The following is a 12,449-nucleotide window of genomic DNA, read 5'->3' as shown; positions in this document are numbered from 1 at the left end:
AGTCTCTTCTGACTGCATTAAATGCTCCTTGTAGATTCTTGTGACTGAATGCACTTCCCCCACAAAAGCACCTATCACACTATATAGTGCTTTTACACTCTTAAGTGTGAAATAAATTTTTCAAACAAAAATTTTATGATGAACTCGAAGACAGTATGTAAATCAAAAGTGTGGAGATATATGTGGAATTGTTCTGTTGAAGAAGCAGTAGAAAATCTGAAGCTAACGTGTTCTGAGGTCCCCTTGCAGGGACCTCTGAGGCACTTGGCCCTCTTCAGAATACATCAGAAAGTTAAGAGCAACACTTGGAACTGACTAGTTATTTGTCCATTTTGTTCACTAGATTGCAGATTCCAGGATGGCAGGATCATGTATGCTTCATTCATATTGTGCTAAACAACTGAACATCTAGGACAAGACATGGCAGATATGACGGAAGCAAGAAATAACCATCGAATAAATAAATAACAGTGACAGCAGGACTTAGCAGCAGAGTGCAGGATAAAAAACTATTTGTTTACCATTTGTCTTTGGAAAATAGATTAAGTAAAGAGTCACTTGAAAAGAGATAACTTTGAAAGAGAATAGGCAACTTAGCTACTAACTCAATTCTACTCTAAAACCATCTTGTTCCCTTGAGAAAGATCAGTGCAATACCCAAATGTCAAGGCATAGATGAGTTAGAAACATCCTACCTCTGGTTCACCTAAAAGACTTTCCTGTCTTAATAAAAGGAAGGCTTTTATTAAGGTATTCAGGAACTAGCTTTTTACACTAATGAGATCATTTCAAAAAAGAGAATTCAAGAGTAAGTTCCAAAAGGAAGATGATTTGCACTATGACTCAGCTCTCAAGGGCATATCCTTCCAGACTCAGGATGATGGGGCTTTGAGACCAAATATGCTCACAGTCTTGCGTGACAGAGACAGCATGCTTATGTTTCTTGCCGGTCAGAAAAGGTGGATGGCCCTGTGAGCTCTGCTCCATTGTTTGACTCTATTGTTCTGAAACAATACAGTTTTACTCTTATGCACTGAAAGGGAAAATCCTGTAGAAAAATCCACTGACATTCAGGGACTTCACAATGCCATTACTGGCATCCTCCACTTGCATGGCATCCAAACACCTGGCTAAACTGTACTCTTTAAAAGAATCTTAATTAAATATTATTACCCCTGGTGGCAATTCAAAGTTGTTGAATTTACAATATGTAATCTCCACTATGCTTCATAAGATTGGGAGTCTTAAATACTATTAGAGTATTTAAAGTATTTATATTTAAAGTATATAAAAGAAATTATAAATTCAGAAGAGCAGAGAATTTAGACACTAATCTGATTCTATTAAAACACTTAAAAAATAATTTGTTTATATTTTCCTCTGTTTTGTTGCCTTCCCTTAAACTCTAGTTTGTTTGTTTGTTTGTTTGTTTTTTAAATTGGTATCAGGGACTGAACCCAGAGACACTTAACTACTGAGCCTCATCCTCAGCTCAGCTCTTTTAGTTTTTATTTTGAGACAGGGTCTAAGTTGTTGAGGCTAGCATCCTCCCAACTCAGCCTCCCAAGTCACTAGGATTACAGGCATGCACCACCACACCTGGTTTAATCTCTAATCTTTGCACCAAAGTCAGTATACTTCCATTGATGACAATAGAAAGCCGCATTTAAAAAAAAAGCTTGACTACTTTAAAATATAAGCACAATTACTAAAACTGCAAGCCTATCATTAGCTAATGATAATGTAATAGACAATTCAAGTTCTGGTATATTTACCAAGCGTAACTAAATCATTCATCACTGCTTACCAGCAACACCTTACTTTCAGAAATCAACAAAAGGTCAAGAAAGTATATTCTTAAATCCATAGGCAGAAAGTTAGATTTTTAAGTAAGTAAGTGTCAGTTAATTGCTACTTTTACACTTCTTGATACACACTCTGAGCAATACACACTTGTGACCAGTTATTATCACAAAGGCATGGACCGTATAGGCACTAAAACAAGAGTGCTATGGTTAAATTGGGATTTTTTGTCTGTGTTCAAAAAAAATCTTGGTCTGAGCAAGAACAATAAAAACTCTGATATAAGAATAAACACTCAATAATTACCATTAATTATTATGTTTTAGCATACAGCCTAATTTCCTCCTAGAAAGAGGAACCAAATTCAACCACACTTCTCCACAGGGGCACTTATAATCATTCTGCAAATGGAAGGGTTCTGGTGATGTCTCTTTAGAACAAGAATAGATTATGATGGAGATTTCCAGAAGCCAGAAGATGAAAGCCAGCCAGCCTCCTATAATGACTGAGAAAGACTATCATTTACAACCCTAGCACTACATATTTGCATATCATTTCTTAGCTATCCCAGTTATCTGGACCTATTAGGCACAATAGATCACATGTGAGTTTCTGTATCAAGCCAGACAGAATGCAATACACCTGATGCCCTTCTTACAGGACATCTGCTCTTGTTGTTCCTTTTTGACCACAACTGGAGGCAGCACCTATTCAGCCTGGCAGGAACAAATGAATGACATTCACATGTGAAGATAGTTCCATCATCAGGTGATGGTTTCTACCATCCCTCCCAAGAATCATGGCCAATTTATTTTTTCTTGTGATATCCTATGCTTTTTAATCTAAGGGCTAGATTTCCTAAAGGCCCTAAATTGGTATTTGAAACTTCCTTATCTACATCTCCCTGAAGTTTACATCCTACCTTAATTTTATATCCAAAATAAAAAGAATATTTTGTTCTTCAAAGGGCCATGAAGAAGATTTGAGAAAGCAAGCTGAGAAAGCTTGGAGTCAATTTAACAAGTTATTACTTTCTGACAGCTCAAATATGGCCATTAGAGTTTTCTAGATGACGTCTAGACCTCTTCAAAGATTCTTTAATTTTGCACTCTCACCAAAATTCTCCAACAGTGTTTTTCAACCTTCTCTTCACCATTACCAACCTCTGTCAGTCTTTTTGAACAATTTTTTTCTATTCACCTTCCTTCCCCATGAAATGTTAACACCACTGATATACTCTATATCTGTTTTTATATTGTAGCCCCTTAGAGCAACAGAAATCATTGTAATAGCTAAGAGTTTTCACCCCTAAAGCCCAATCTCACCCCCTTAGGGGAATCATATGCACTTAAGAAAAAGCTGCCATTTGAAAATTTAACTAAAACCTCATTAGAGTGTTAATATTTTTACTCCCTATAAAATGATTTTCTGTGTCTAGCTTTTCTTCCTTCACAGCATTGTTTATAAGATGAAACTGATATGGAGGAAAATATTTAGCAATCTGAGCTAATTAAAGTGTGTGTGTGTGTGTGTGTGTACTGTTAAACTGTGTGAGTAACTGTTAAATAGACCTGGCTACACTATAAAGAAATTAAAAACCCATGGTAGTTTTCAAAATTTTGCTAGAACAAAATATTTACCAAATAGATTAGACATATGGAGTTTTAGCAATAAAAAATAAAATAAGAGTATTCCCTACCCCAAAAAATAATTTTTAAAAAATTCTGAGCTGCAGCTGCATAACTTGGTTTTAGACAGAATCTTGGGCTAATGGAAAATGGTTACATACTTTTCATTTTCTGTCCTTGACTTCTTGTAACTGATACTTGGGAGGCTAAGGATTACAAAATTTTGGCTATGAAGTCATGCAAATCATAAGTGGCATTTTACTCTATGAAGTTAAAAGGGCATATAAAGTACAAACATGAACAAACTTAAAAAATCAAGTAGGAGAAGATATGTCTCTAGTGGAAACCTTAAAGAGTAAAACTATAACATCTTGGTCTTGGGCCTAAATGGTTTGTTAATTTTACTAAGAAACTTTTGTGCTTTATCTAAGATAGCAGATTATTAAAAATGCACTGCTGGAATATTTCATATGAAATACTGTAATAAAGTAAGGTGACTGGGGCTTCCCCCACAACATACCTTACCACTTCAAATGACTTGAACATACTGAAATCCACAGTCTTTTTGTTATCAGAAATATAGTAAAGTTTATACTTTCCCTTCAAAGTCCAAAAGTCTTTCAGTGAAGTCCAAAATAAGAACACACCAAGAATGAAAGTGATATGGGTATAAAATAATTAATATGAATTTACAAGTAAGACAGTCAAATGTCACCAGCTCAAACAGGGATGCTATAAGATTAGGCTGGTAATCTTCCTGGGCGGGGGGTGGGGGGTGGGGGGGGTTAGAACTTGAAGAAAGCAGGAGAGATGATACTGACTCAGGGGAAAACAAAACCTCAAAACCTGAGGGTCTGTCTAGGTGCATACCAGAAACAGCTGCAGATGACCGGAACATTAGCTACAGCTGGGAACTGAAGAATAAACCAACTTCAGATTGTCCGTGGAAGCTCCAGAAAGTAAATAATCTGAAGTTAGAGTCTCTGAGACCCAATGACCCAGGTGTCCTCCAGAGCAAAGGAAAACAAACAAGCTGCTTCAGGAGTTTTCTCCTTCCAAATAGTGTGGAAGCCTCCCACACAAGAGCACTAACAGCAGAAGCCAGGTCCCCCTGTGGTGACAGAGGAAGCCCCAGAAACCCTATCTCCTAGACTGCTTTTCTGAGCCAGACATAAGTTCCAAGAGAAAGTCACTTAAGGGGTCTGGAAGGGGCAACATTGAACTTCTCCTAATAAATAACTAATATATAAATAAATTGTCACCTTGCTCCAGATAAAATTGCAGTACTGAAACGCACTAAAAATACATGCATAATTAAGTTAAAAAATCACCCAGAGAAGGTCACTCTTGACTCCACCTATCACAAATGCCTGGTCTTTGCTAGTTATAAGTCCAAAAGGTTAAGAGCCTCACCAAGGGGTGGCGTAGTCTACAACTTTCTCCAACTCCAGGATGAGGCACAGCATCCTGGTGTCAGACTTCTGGACACCAAAATGACTTTTCCAGGGTGCAGCAAGATGAGCCACCTGATCCATACTATGCCCTCCTGCTGGCGTCCCACACCCGTCAGCCCCATTCTGGAAGGAGGGGCTGAAGGAACTACAGACAAGCAGAACAACTCCGTAGCCAAACAATGCATTCAGTCCAAATTCATGTGAAGGATTTGGGGAGGTGGGCAGAAAGAACAATGACATCAAACGTGACTGTTTTAATTAAAAATTAGTAAATAAAATGAGCCCCTTACCATCTCGCCTCAGGTTGGCGTTGCGCAAAGCTTTGATGGATGCGCTTTGCGGAGTTGCATAAGTGTCCCGATAGCTGCAGAAGTTTGCGCAGGCCAGGGTGTAGACGAAGATGAGCCGGTGCATTTGGGATTAGCGACTTCGGGACAGCTTCGCTCCAAGACAAAAACCGGGATCTGCTCGGGACGGACGCCGCGCCTCCCTGCGCTCTCGCCGCCTGCGCTCCCCAGCGCTGGCCCGGCCCGCTGAGCTAATCGCCGAGCTCTCCCTAAACTTCCTGCACGCTGAACTTTCTGAGCGCGTGTGGGTGCCGCACTTCCTTGTGGTGCTGAGAGTTGATAAAGGGTGACTGGACAAACAACAGGTTGACGTTTGTTCGCCCCCTCCTGTGGCCGGCAGCAGCAGCACAAGCTGCAGGGGGCAGGCGGCGTCGTGTCCGGCCAGGCCCGGGTGGCAGCGCCCCCTGAGCTGCGCGCACACAGCTCAAAGCGGCGGCGCGAGCACCCTGGCTCCCTGGGCCAAACCTGCACTGCCACTGAGCATGCCCAGTTTGACAGTGGAACAGGACTCTTTTTACTATCCTGGGCTTTATGTTTGTCGGACCAAAAAGGGTGCAGGGAACAAGGTGGCCACAGTTCTAGCCTTGGTGATGGTGGGATTTGGGAAGAATGATTGGAGTTGGGAGTGGTTTTTTGTTGTTGTTGTTGTTGTTGTTGTTGTTGTTGTTGTTGTTTTGTTTTGTTTTTTACTGTAACCAAAATCAGATTGTATTGAGTCAAGATTTTACTATATGTACAATGGAAAAGTGCAAGGCAAAATGAGCTGATTCTGAGTTTTATTTACTTTGGACCCCAGTTACTGTGACCTTAGTTGAGTCAAGGGTAGTTTCTCAGGGGAATAAACAGCCTGCCCTTCTCATTTCACAGAGATGTAGTTGTGATGGACTCAGGTGGTAAAATGTATAAGTGCAACAACCAGTTGCTAAGAGCGCTTTCCTGTGTCCTACCTCTGTCCCCTGCACAGTAGAAGGGCTTAGAGGACAGGGTGGATTAATGATAGAATGGGCAGAGTGAAGAAATTGCGTGAGAACATAAGGTTCCTTTGCCTTCATAGTCCCTTAGGAAGAGGCGGGGGTAGGGGCCATTCAGGCCTTGGGGAATCCTCCTTTTTGTGGGTGCCTGGAAACTCAGCACTGCAGAGGAGCTGCCTTTATTTCAAGGAACTTCTGCACTACGCATCCTCATCCTGTCTCCCTAGGAAAAGCATTGTGTGTAGAAAATGAGTGAGTCAAGACTGTCTGTTTACTAGTGTGTCATCTGAACAAATCACTTCACCTCTTGAGACTCAGTCATTTTACTTACAAAATAAGGACAGCAATCTTAGTTTGTATGATTGTGGGGGAAATTATATGACAGAATTTTAATATATTGTTTTGTTTGCAGTTGAATCCAAATCTAAATTTACATAATTTCTCAACTTCTGACCAATGACATCTAGAAGACAAAATTTCCAACTTCTTGTAGGCCTTCCAGCTCCCAAGAGCTATGGTATAGGGAATAAGTGATAACCATCTATAGGGAATTAGATGCTGCTGCATAGGTTAGGAAGGTCAGCAAATTATAGACTTGACAAGTAATTAGCTATCCAAAACCACCTAGGATACATGTGTTCCTTCAAGGTACCCAAACATTAACATGATTCACCACTATTAGCATTATGACCTAAAACAGTGTTTTTGCAAAATGCAGGTTTGTGGGTCATGAAATAAATTTCAATACCTGCATTATTTTTAACTAAATAGGATGGATTCAAGAGCTTAGAAATATAAAGACTGGGTTTTTTGAAGATCATAATTTGGTTTCATGAATATTTTGTTGTATACTTGTGCAGGTGCACACACACACAGAGGGTAATATAGAAGATAATTCTATGGGGGGTATGATCAAAAAGTTTGAAATCCACTGGAAAGTAATCTGTTTCTAAATATAATCAACTCCTGGAAGAGGCAATGAGGAGAGAGGCATAGAATCTGTGTTTGCATTTAATCATTCATTCATTCAACAAGTATAAATTAAGCATTAACATTTTTCTTTTTCCTACTCTGTAAGCATCTTGAGGATGAAATAATGAACAAGAGAGACAAAGTTCCTAATCCCATGGAATTTAGAGTCTAATGAATCAGAGGAAACCATAGAAAGTAAAAGTAAATAGGATTTTTTAATAAAATTATTTGAGAGTGTGAAAGATCTGTTTCAAAGATAAGCAATACTATTGCTTCAATTTATTTTTCACATCTATGTCAAGCTAATTTACCAAACATTAAATTAACCACTACATTTTAAATGATTATAGGTGAAAAGAACATGAATCAATACAATGAAAATTGACTTATAAATATTTATTACTATTCCAATGAATGTAAATTAACTAGTATATATGAAGCCATTGTTCAATGATATTCATATAATAAAAGTATATCTATTATTCAGAAAAATTTAAAAGAGTAACTTTTAATAGGTCCAGGTATAATGGTATTTGTCCCAAACAAATACTCTAGCAGTAAAGATTCAATAAAAGGGTAGGCCAGAATGTGACACTATTTTTATCAGGTACTCTTTTCCTTAAATGAATTGAACCCACGAATGGTATTTTCCACTCCATTTTCAAATCTTCTTGGATTTTTTACTACTTACAAAAGCCACAATAGAAAAGGAATGAAAGGTAGTGTGAACTTTTCAAAGTCTTTTCATCTCTGGAAGTGGTTCGACTGGTGTTATTCTTATTTTTTTTTTTTTTAAATTAAACTTCAACCAGTCTTAACTAGCAACTCATACAGGATCGCTCTCTTGACAATAGTTGTCATTTTTTTTTGAAGCCTATTTTATTCAAAGCAGATATTCCTTTGTTGTTCATCCTTTTTTCTCTAGATCTCAGAAAACCAAAGTACTATACCGGGACATCCTAATTTCTGATCTGCCTCAAGGCTACCGAGCTTGTTGAATACCAAACTTTCATGGAACTTCAATACTTCCCTACAAAATGGGAATATTGCACTGGATTATTTTAAAGAACTATTTTAGAATTCTCAGTATTTTATTTAAAAAATTGTGCCTTCACTATGTGCTACATGTATAGCTTTATCAGGTCCAAAGATACTTTAAACCATTTTTTATTTAAAATGGCTAAGTATTTGATATATAGTTTATTAAAATTATGATGTAAATTTAGAAAAAAGACAAAATTGGCTCTGATGCTTTAAGACAATTAATGATCAGATTTTGATCAATGATTTGGCCCAGGAGAATTGGATTAAATTTAGTTTATATTTGAAATTAAAAATAAGATAATGTATGAGTATTCTGGATGCCAAAGAATGAAATGAAATATTCATAAAATGACAGATTATGGTAAAATTTCAATAGTATCAAATGACTTGAAATACCTAAAATATTGACATCATTGTGAAGTGTTTTATATGAAGTATCTGCAAAATACATTATTGTATTGTTTTATCAACAAATAGCATGCATTTATTATCACCCATTCCATGATTTTCTCTTTACAATTACACTTATCCTATATTAAGTTCTTTTCTTTTCTTAACTGACTGCTTTTATGGGTGTTTAAAACCTTAATTTCAATGGCACATAATAATTCAATGCAATTGGTAGGGATGTTTCCTTCTGCTTTACAGATTCAAATGCAGACCTAGTCCTATCTCTGGTCCTAACTTGAGGAAAACCATAGTCATGTCAAGTAGTCATTAGGCTGGTTGATTTCCAATTTATCCCCCACACTTATACTTTATCTATAGGCATTGTTGGTATACAGCCCCACATATTGTTTGGAATTCTACATAATAATGTCAAATACAGTTCACCAAGCTATAGCACTGACACATGGTAAACAATATCTTCCAGATATGATCATTTGAAGTTGGTTGTGGTTAAAACTATCAGCTTGACCATTGACAAGTAGTTGGTCCCATCAGTCAACCAGGTAGTCTGTTCCTTTACTGTGCTGAATGAACTACTGATACACTTAATCAAATGAGTCATTGAGTTATTTATTATGTAGAAGAACCCCTAAATCTATATTTTCTTCTTTACCTCCATATATTTTTCATCTCCATTTACCCATTCTTGAGCTGCATTATCTAAATTTAAGGTTTCAAAGATGAATATGTTGCCTATTCTGCAGGATTTCTTCCTTAATTGATCTGGGATGTCTGCCAGTCTTCTTTAGAATTTTGCACTTTTATCTTTATAAGACTGGATGCTATCCAGTTGCTTTCACATTTCAAGTTCTTTCTTACTTTGCCATTTTTTAAGCAAGAAATTGATATTGAGATCTTTACAGGTTCCTTTCCTTGAGTAAGAATTTTAATTCAATAAAGAAAAACTTTTCTTATATTTATGTCCCTTGGAATTTTATATTACACATTTATTCTCTTTTTCAGTTGAGCCCACACTGAATTTATTAGCAAGTCAATATTTAAAACTGAATTGGTAATATTTAATTACTGATTCTCTTTTCTCTAACTCTTCCAATATGAATTCCCCACTCACATAATTGCCCCTAAGAGTTTGAGAGTGGATCTATCCTTTGTGTTATAAAATCTTGGTTATCTTTTCTAACTACCTTCTTTGCCATTAGTCTTTAAAAGAAAACAAATGGTATTGTGGAGGAGAAAGAAGTATTAAAAGTGCTGTACAAAATCAATAGTATAGTGTACCTTTAAAAACCTAACTTGTGGTAGAAATAAATTGCATCATTCGATATTTTTATTGGTTCTTCTTAGTTATACATCACAGTAGATTCCATTGTGATATAATAATAAAAGCACGGAGTAGATCATGTTCTAGTTCAGACCCCAGTGCCTCTCCTTTTTACCTTCCCTCTGTCCACCCACTGTACATCATTAGATATTGGCCCTGATTCTTTGATTTTTTACTTTTTACTTTTGTTTCCTAAGACTGGAAGTGTCCCTCATTTGAAATTTTTAAACTTCCTTAAAAAAGGGAAACTGCTTAGATTATGCTAGACAATATTGACTAGTCACATCAGGATAATCCTATGAGTATTTTTCAGTAATCATATACTGATTAATTAAAAAATGTTTCAAGCAACTCTAAAGTGTAATTCAATTTCGTATCTTTGAAAGGTCATAACACACATTTTATAATTGTGAGCTTTATGTTTCAGCAGAGGCCTGTGGTTCAAACCATTTCTTGGCCATTTAGGAGTTTGGAGGGAAGCTCTATAGCTCTCAGGAAGTTTGAAAATATATGCAAACTTATTGACTTTGTGTTAAATAATCAATGAGACGCAGCCTCAAGAATGGACTAGACAAAATAGGAAACAATTAAAATATGGCAAAGAAAGAATGTGGGGAACTATAGGGAAGAAGTAGGCTATTTCAAGGCCATGGATGTGAAAAAAAAATCTTTTAATTCCTTCAACTAAAGTTTCCAAAACATTTATCTTTAACATCTGTCTCAGTGACATATATAAAAGAGGATATGGAAAATCTAATATGCATGCTGAGGAAACCACAAGAACAGAGAATTATGTGAGTATAAACCATATTTTAAGAATGATGAAGATAAAAGCTTGAGATGGGTGGACATAGAGGAATTGGAGGTAGTGATGACAGGTGCAGAGAGACAGAAAAGTCATGTTAAATACTTGAAGGTTGTGAAGATCCATCACGTGGCAGAGTAAATAAGCTCCCCATCCTCTATAATGCATATAGATCTAATGGCTGGGATTTACAGGAGGTACATTCCAACTAATACACTCTTTTTAAAAAAAAAAAACTTTTTAAATTAAATTATTTATTTATTCTAGTTTGTTACACATGATGGCAGAATGGAATTCATTTTATATTACACATATAGAGCACAATTTTTCAAGTCACTGATTGTACAAAAGTATTTTCACATACTTTGTGAAAATTCGTGTCTTCATACATGTACTTAGGGTAATGATGTCTAACTCATTCCACCATCATTCCTACCCCCCAGCCCCCTCGCTTCCCCTCCCTCCCCTTTGCCCTATCTAAAGTTCCTCCATTCCTCCCATGCTCCCCCCACCATTGCCATTATGAGTCAGCATCCTCATATCAAAGTAAACATTTGGCCTTTGCTTAATTCTCTGGAAGTCAACTGAGTGGGCTCTCTCTTGTCCAGCAAGGAGGTCCACGGGTTAATACAATCTTTAATAAAGAAAAAAAATGACTGGAGCTGTTTATTGGAATGAATTGTATTTGAAGATGGAAGATTTCTTTGAGCTACTAAAAGCATTAAAACGGGAACTTCATGAATAGTGAGAGACTTGAAAATAAAGTTCCTTCACTCAGGTAGAATTTTTAAAGGCCATAAAAGTTTTCTTTCATTCTAGGATTTTTGTGATTCTATAGTCATATCTCCCTAAGATAATTTAGTTTTTGAACAGCAATCCTATCATACAGTGCAGCTGGGAATTTGAAATCGTTCTCTTTCAGACCCTTTTCAAGCATTTTAGTTATTGGAAGTGTTGTCTAGCCCATAAAAGAACAGTAGCAATCTTAATTACTTCAGGCAAATACAGGATAATCTAATATGGAGAATGAAAACTATGCAAAATCATTTTCTTCTTAAACTGGCCAACATCTTGAATTGTGCTATGACTACACATCATGTTTTTCCCCAATGCATTAAAGTTGATATAATTGTTTTTCTGACACAATATTAATTTTAAAAAACTTGGGAAAATGGTTGGCTCCATTTTTAAAGCCAAAAACAAACATAAAAGATTTTAGTACAGAAAATATGAAAACATTGAGGCCAATAATGTCTGGTATGACTTTTTAAATGTTGTTTCAAAAGTAATTTATTCAGCATTTATAATAAAGAAAGAACTATAGTAAAACTGAGGCACAGTCTCTGCTCAGCCAAAGTCCATGTTCTGAAGAATGATTAGTTTGAAAATCTATATACTTTACTATGTATGAAATTTTTAGGCTTTCATTCAGAGACAACTTGGTTACTTTTTTTATAATTTAACCAACTCAAATATCTGATTTTTCCTTTGAATAGTAAATTGAGGTGGAGGGAAGATTTGTTGATAATGTATAAGAAGAAAAATATTCAATATGATAACCTGGATTCTATAAAGCTTATAAACAACCTTATATATTTTATATCTCTTTGGACTCATGGATATTTATAGAATTTGTTTATTTTAATGTTTTTTTCATGGTGCTAAATTATCATAATTTTTTTCAATTATATTG

At 36.2% G+C, this 12,449-nt stretch overlaps 1 protein-coding gene across 3 annotated transcripts in view; it reads right to left on the bottom strand.

Annotated features, from left to right (window-relative positions):
• Pdgfd (platelet derived growth factor D) overlaps positions 1-5,617 on the bottom strand; it is a 226,231-nt gene extending 220,614 nt beyond the window's left edge. For all 3 annotated transcript variants that reach the window (XM_076843822.1, XM_076843825.1, XM_076843824.1), the window contains exon 1: positions 5,176-5,617. In XM_076843822.1, coding sequence (XP_076699937.1) covers positions 5,176-5,299 — 124 coding nt within the window. In that variant the 5' untranslated portion in view covers positions 5,300-5,617. The remainder of the gene's footprint in view (positions 1-5,175) is intronic.
• Positions 5,618-12,449: the final 6,832 nt, after the last annotated feature.

The sequence above is a fragment of the Callospermophilus lateralis genome, chromosome 2 (assembly GCF_048772815.1).
Source record: "Callospermophilus lateralis isolate mCalLat2 chromosome 2, mCalLat2.hap1, whole genome shotgun sequence".
Classification (NCBI taxonomy): Eukaryota; Metazoa; Chordata; class Mammalia; order Rodentia; family Sciuridae; genus Callospermophilus; species Callospermophilus lateralis.
Note: the sequence above shows the minus strand (reverse complement) of the source record. Positions and strands in the feature narration are given on the sequence as shown.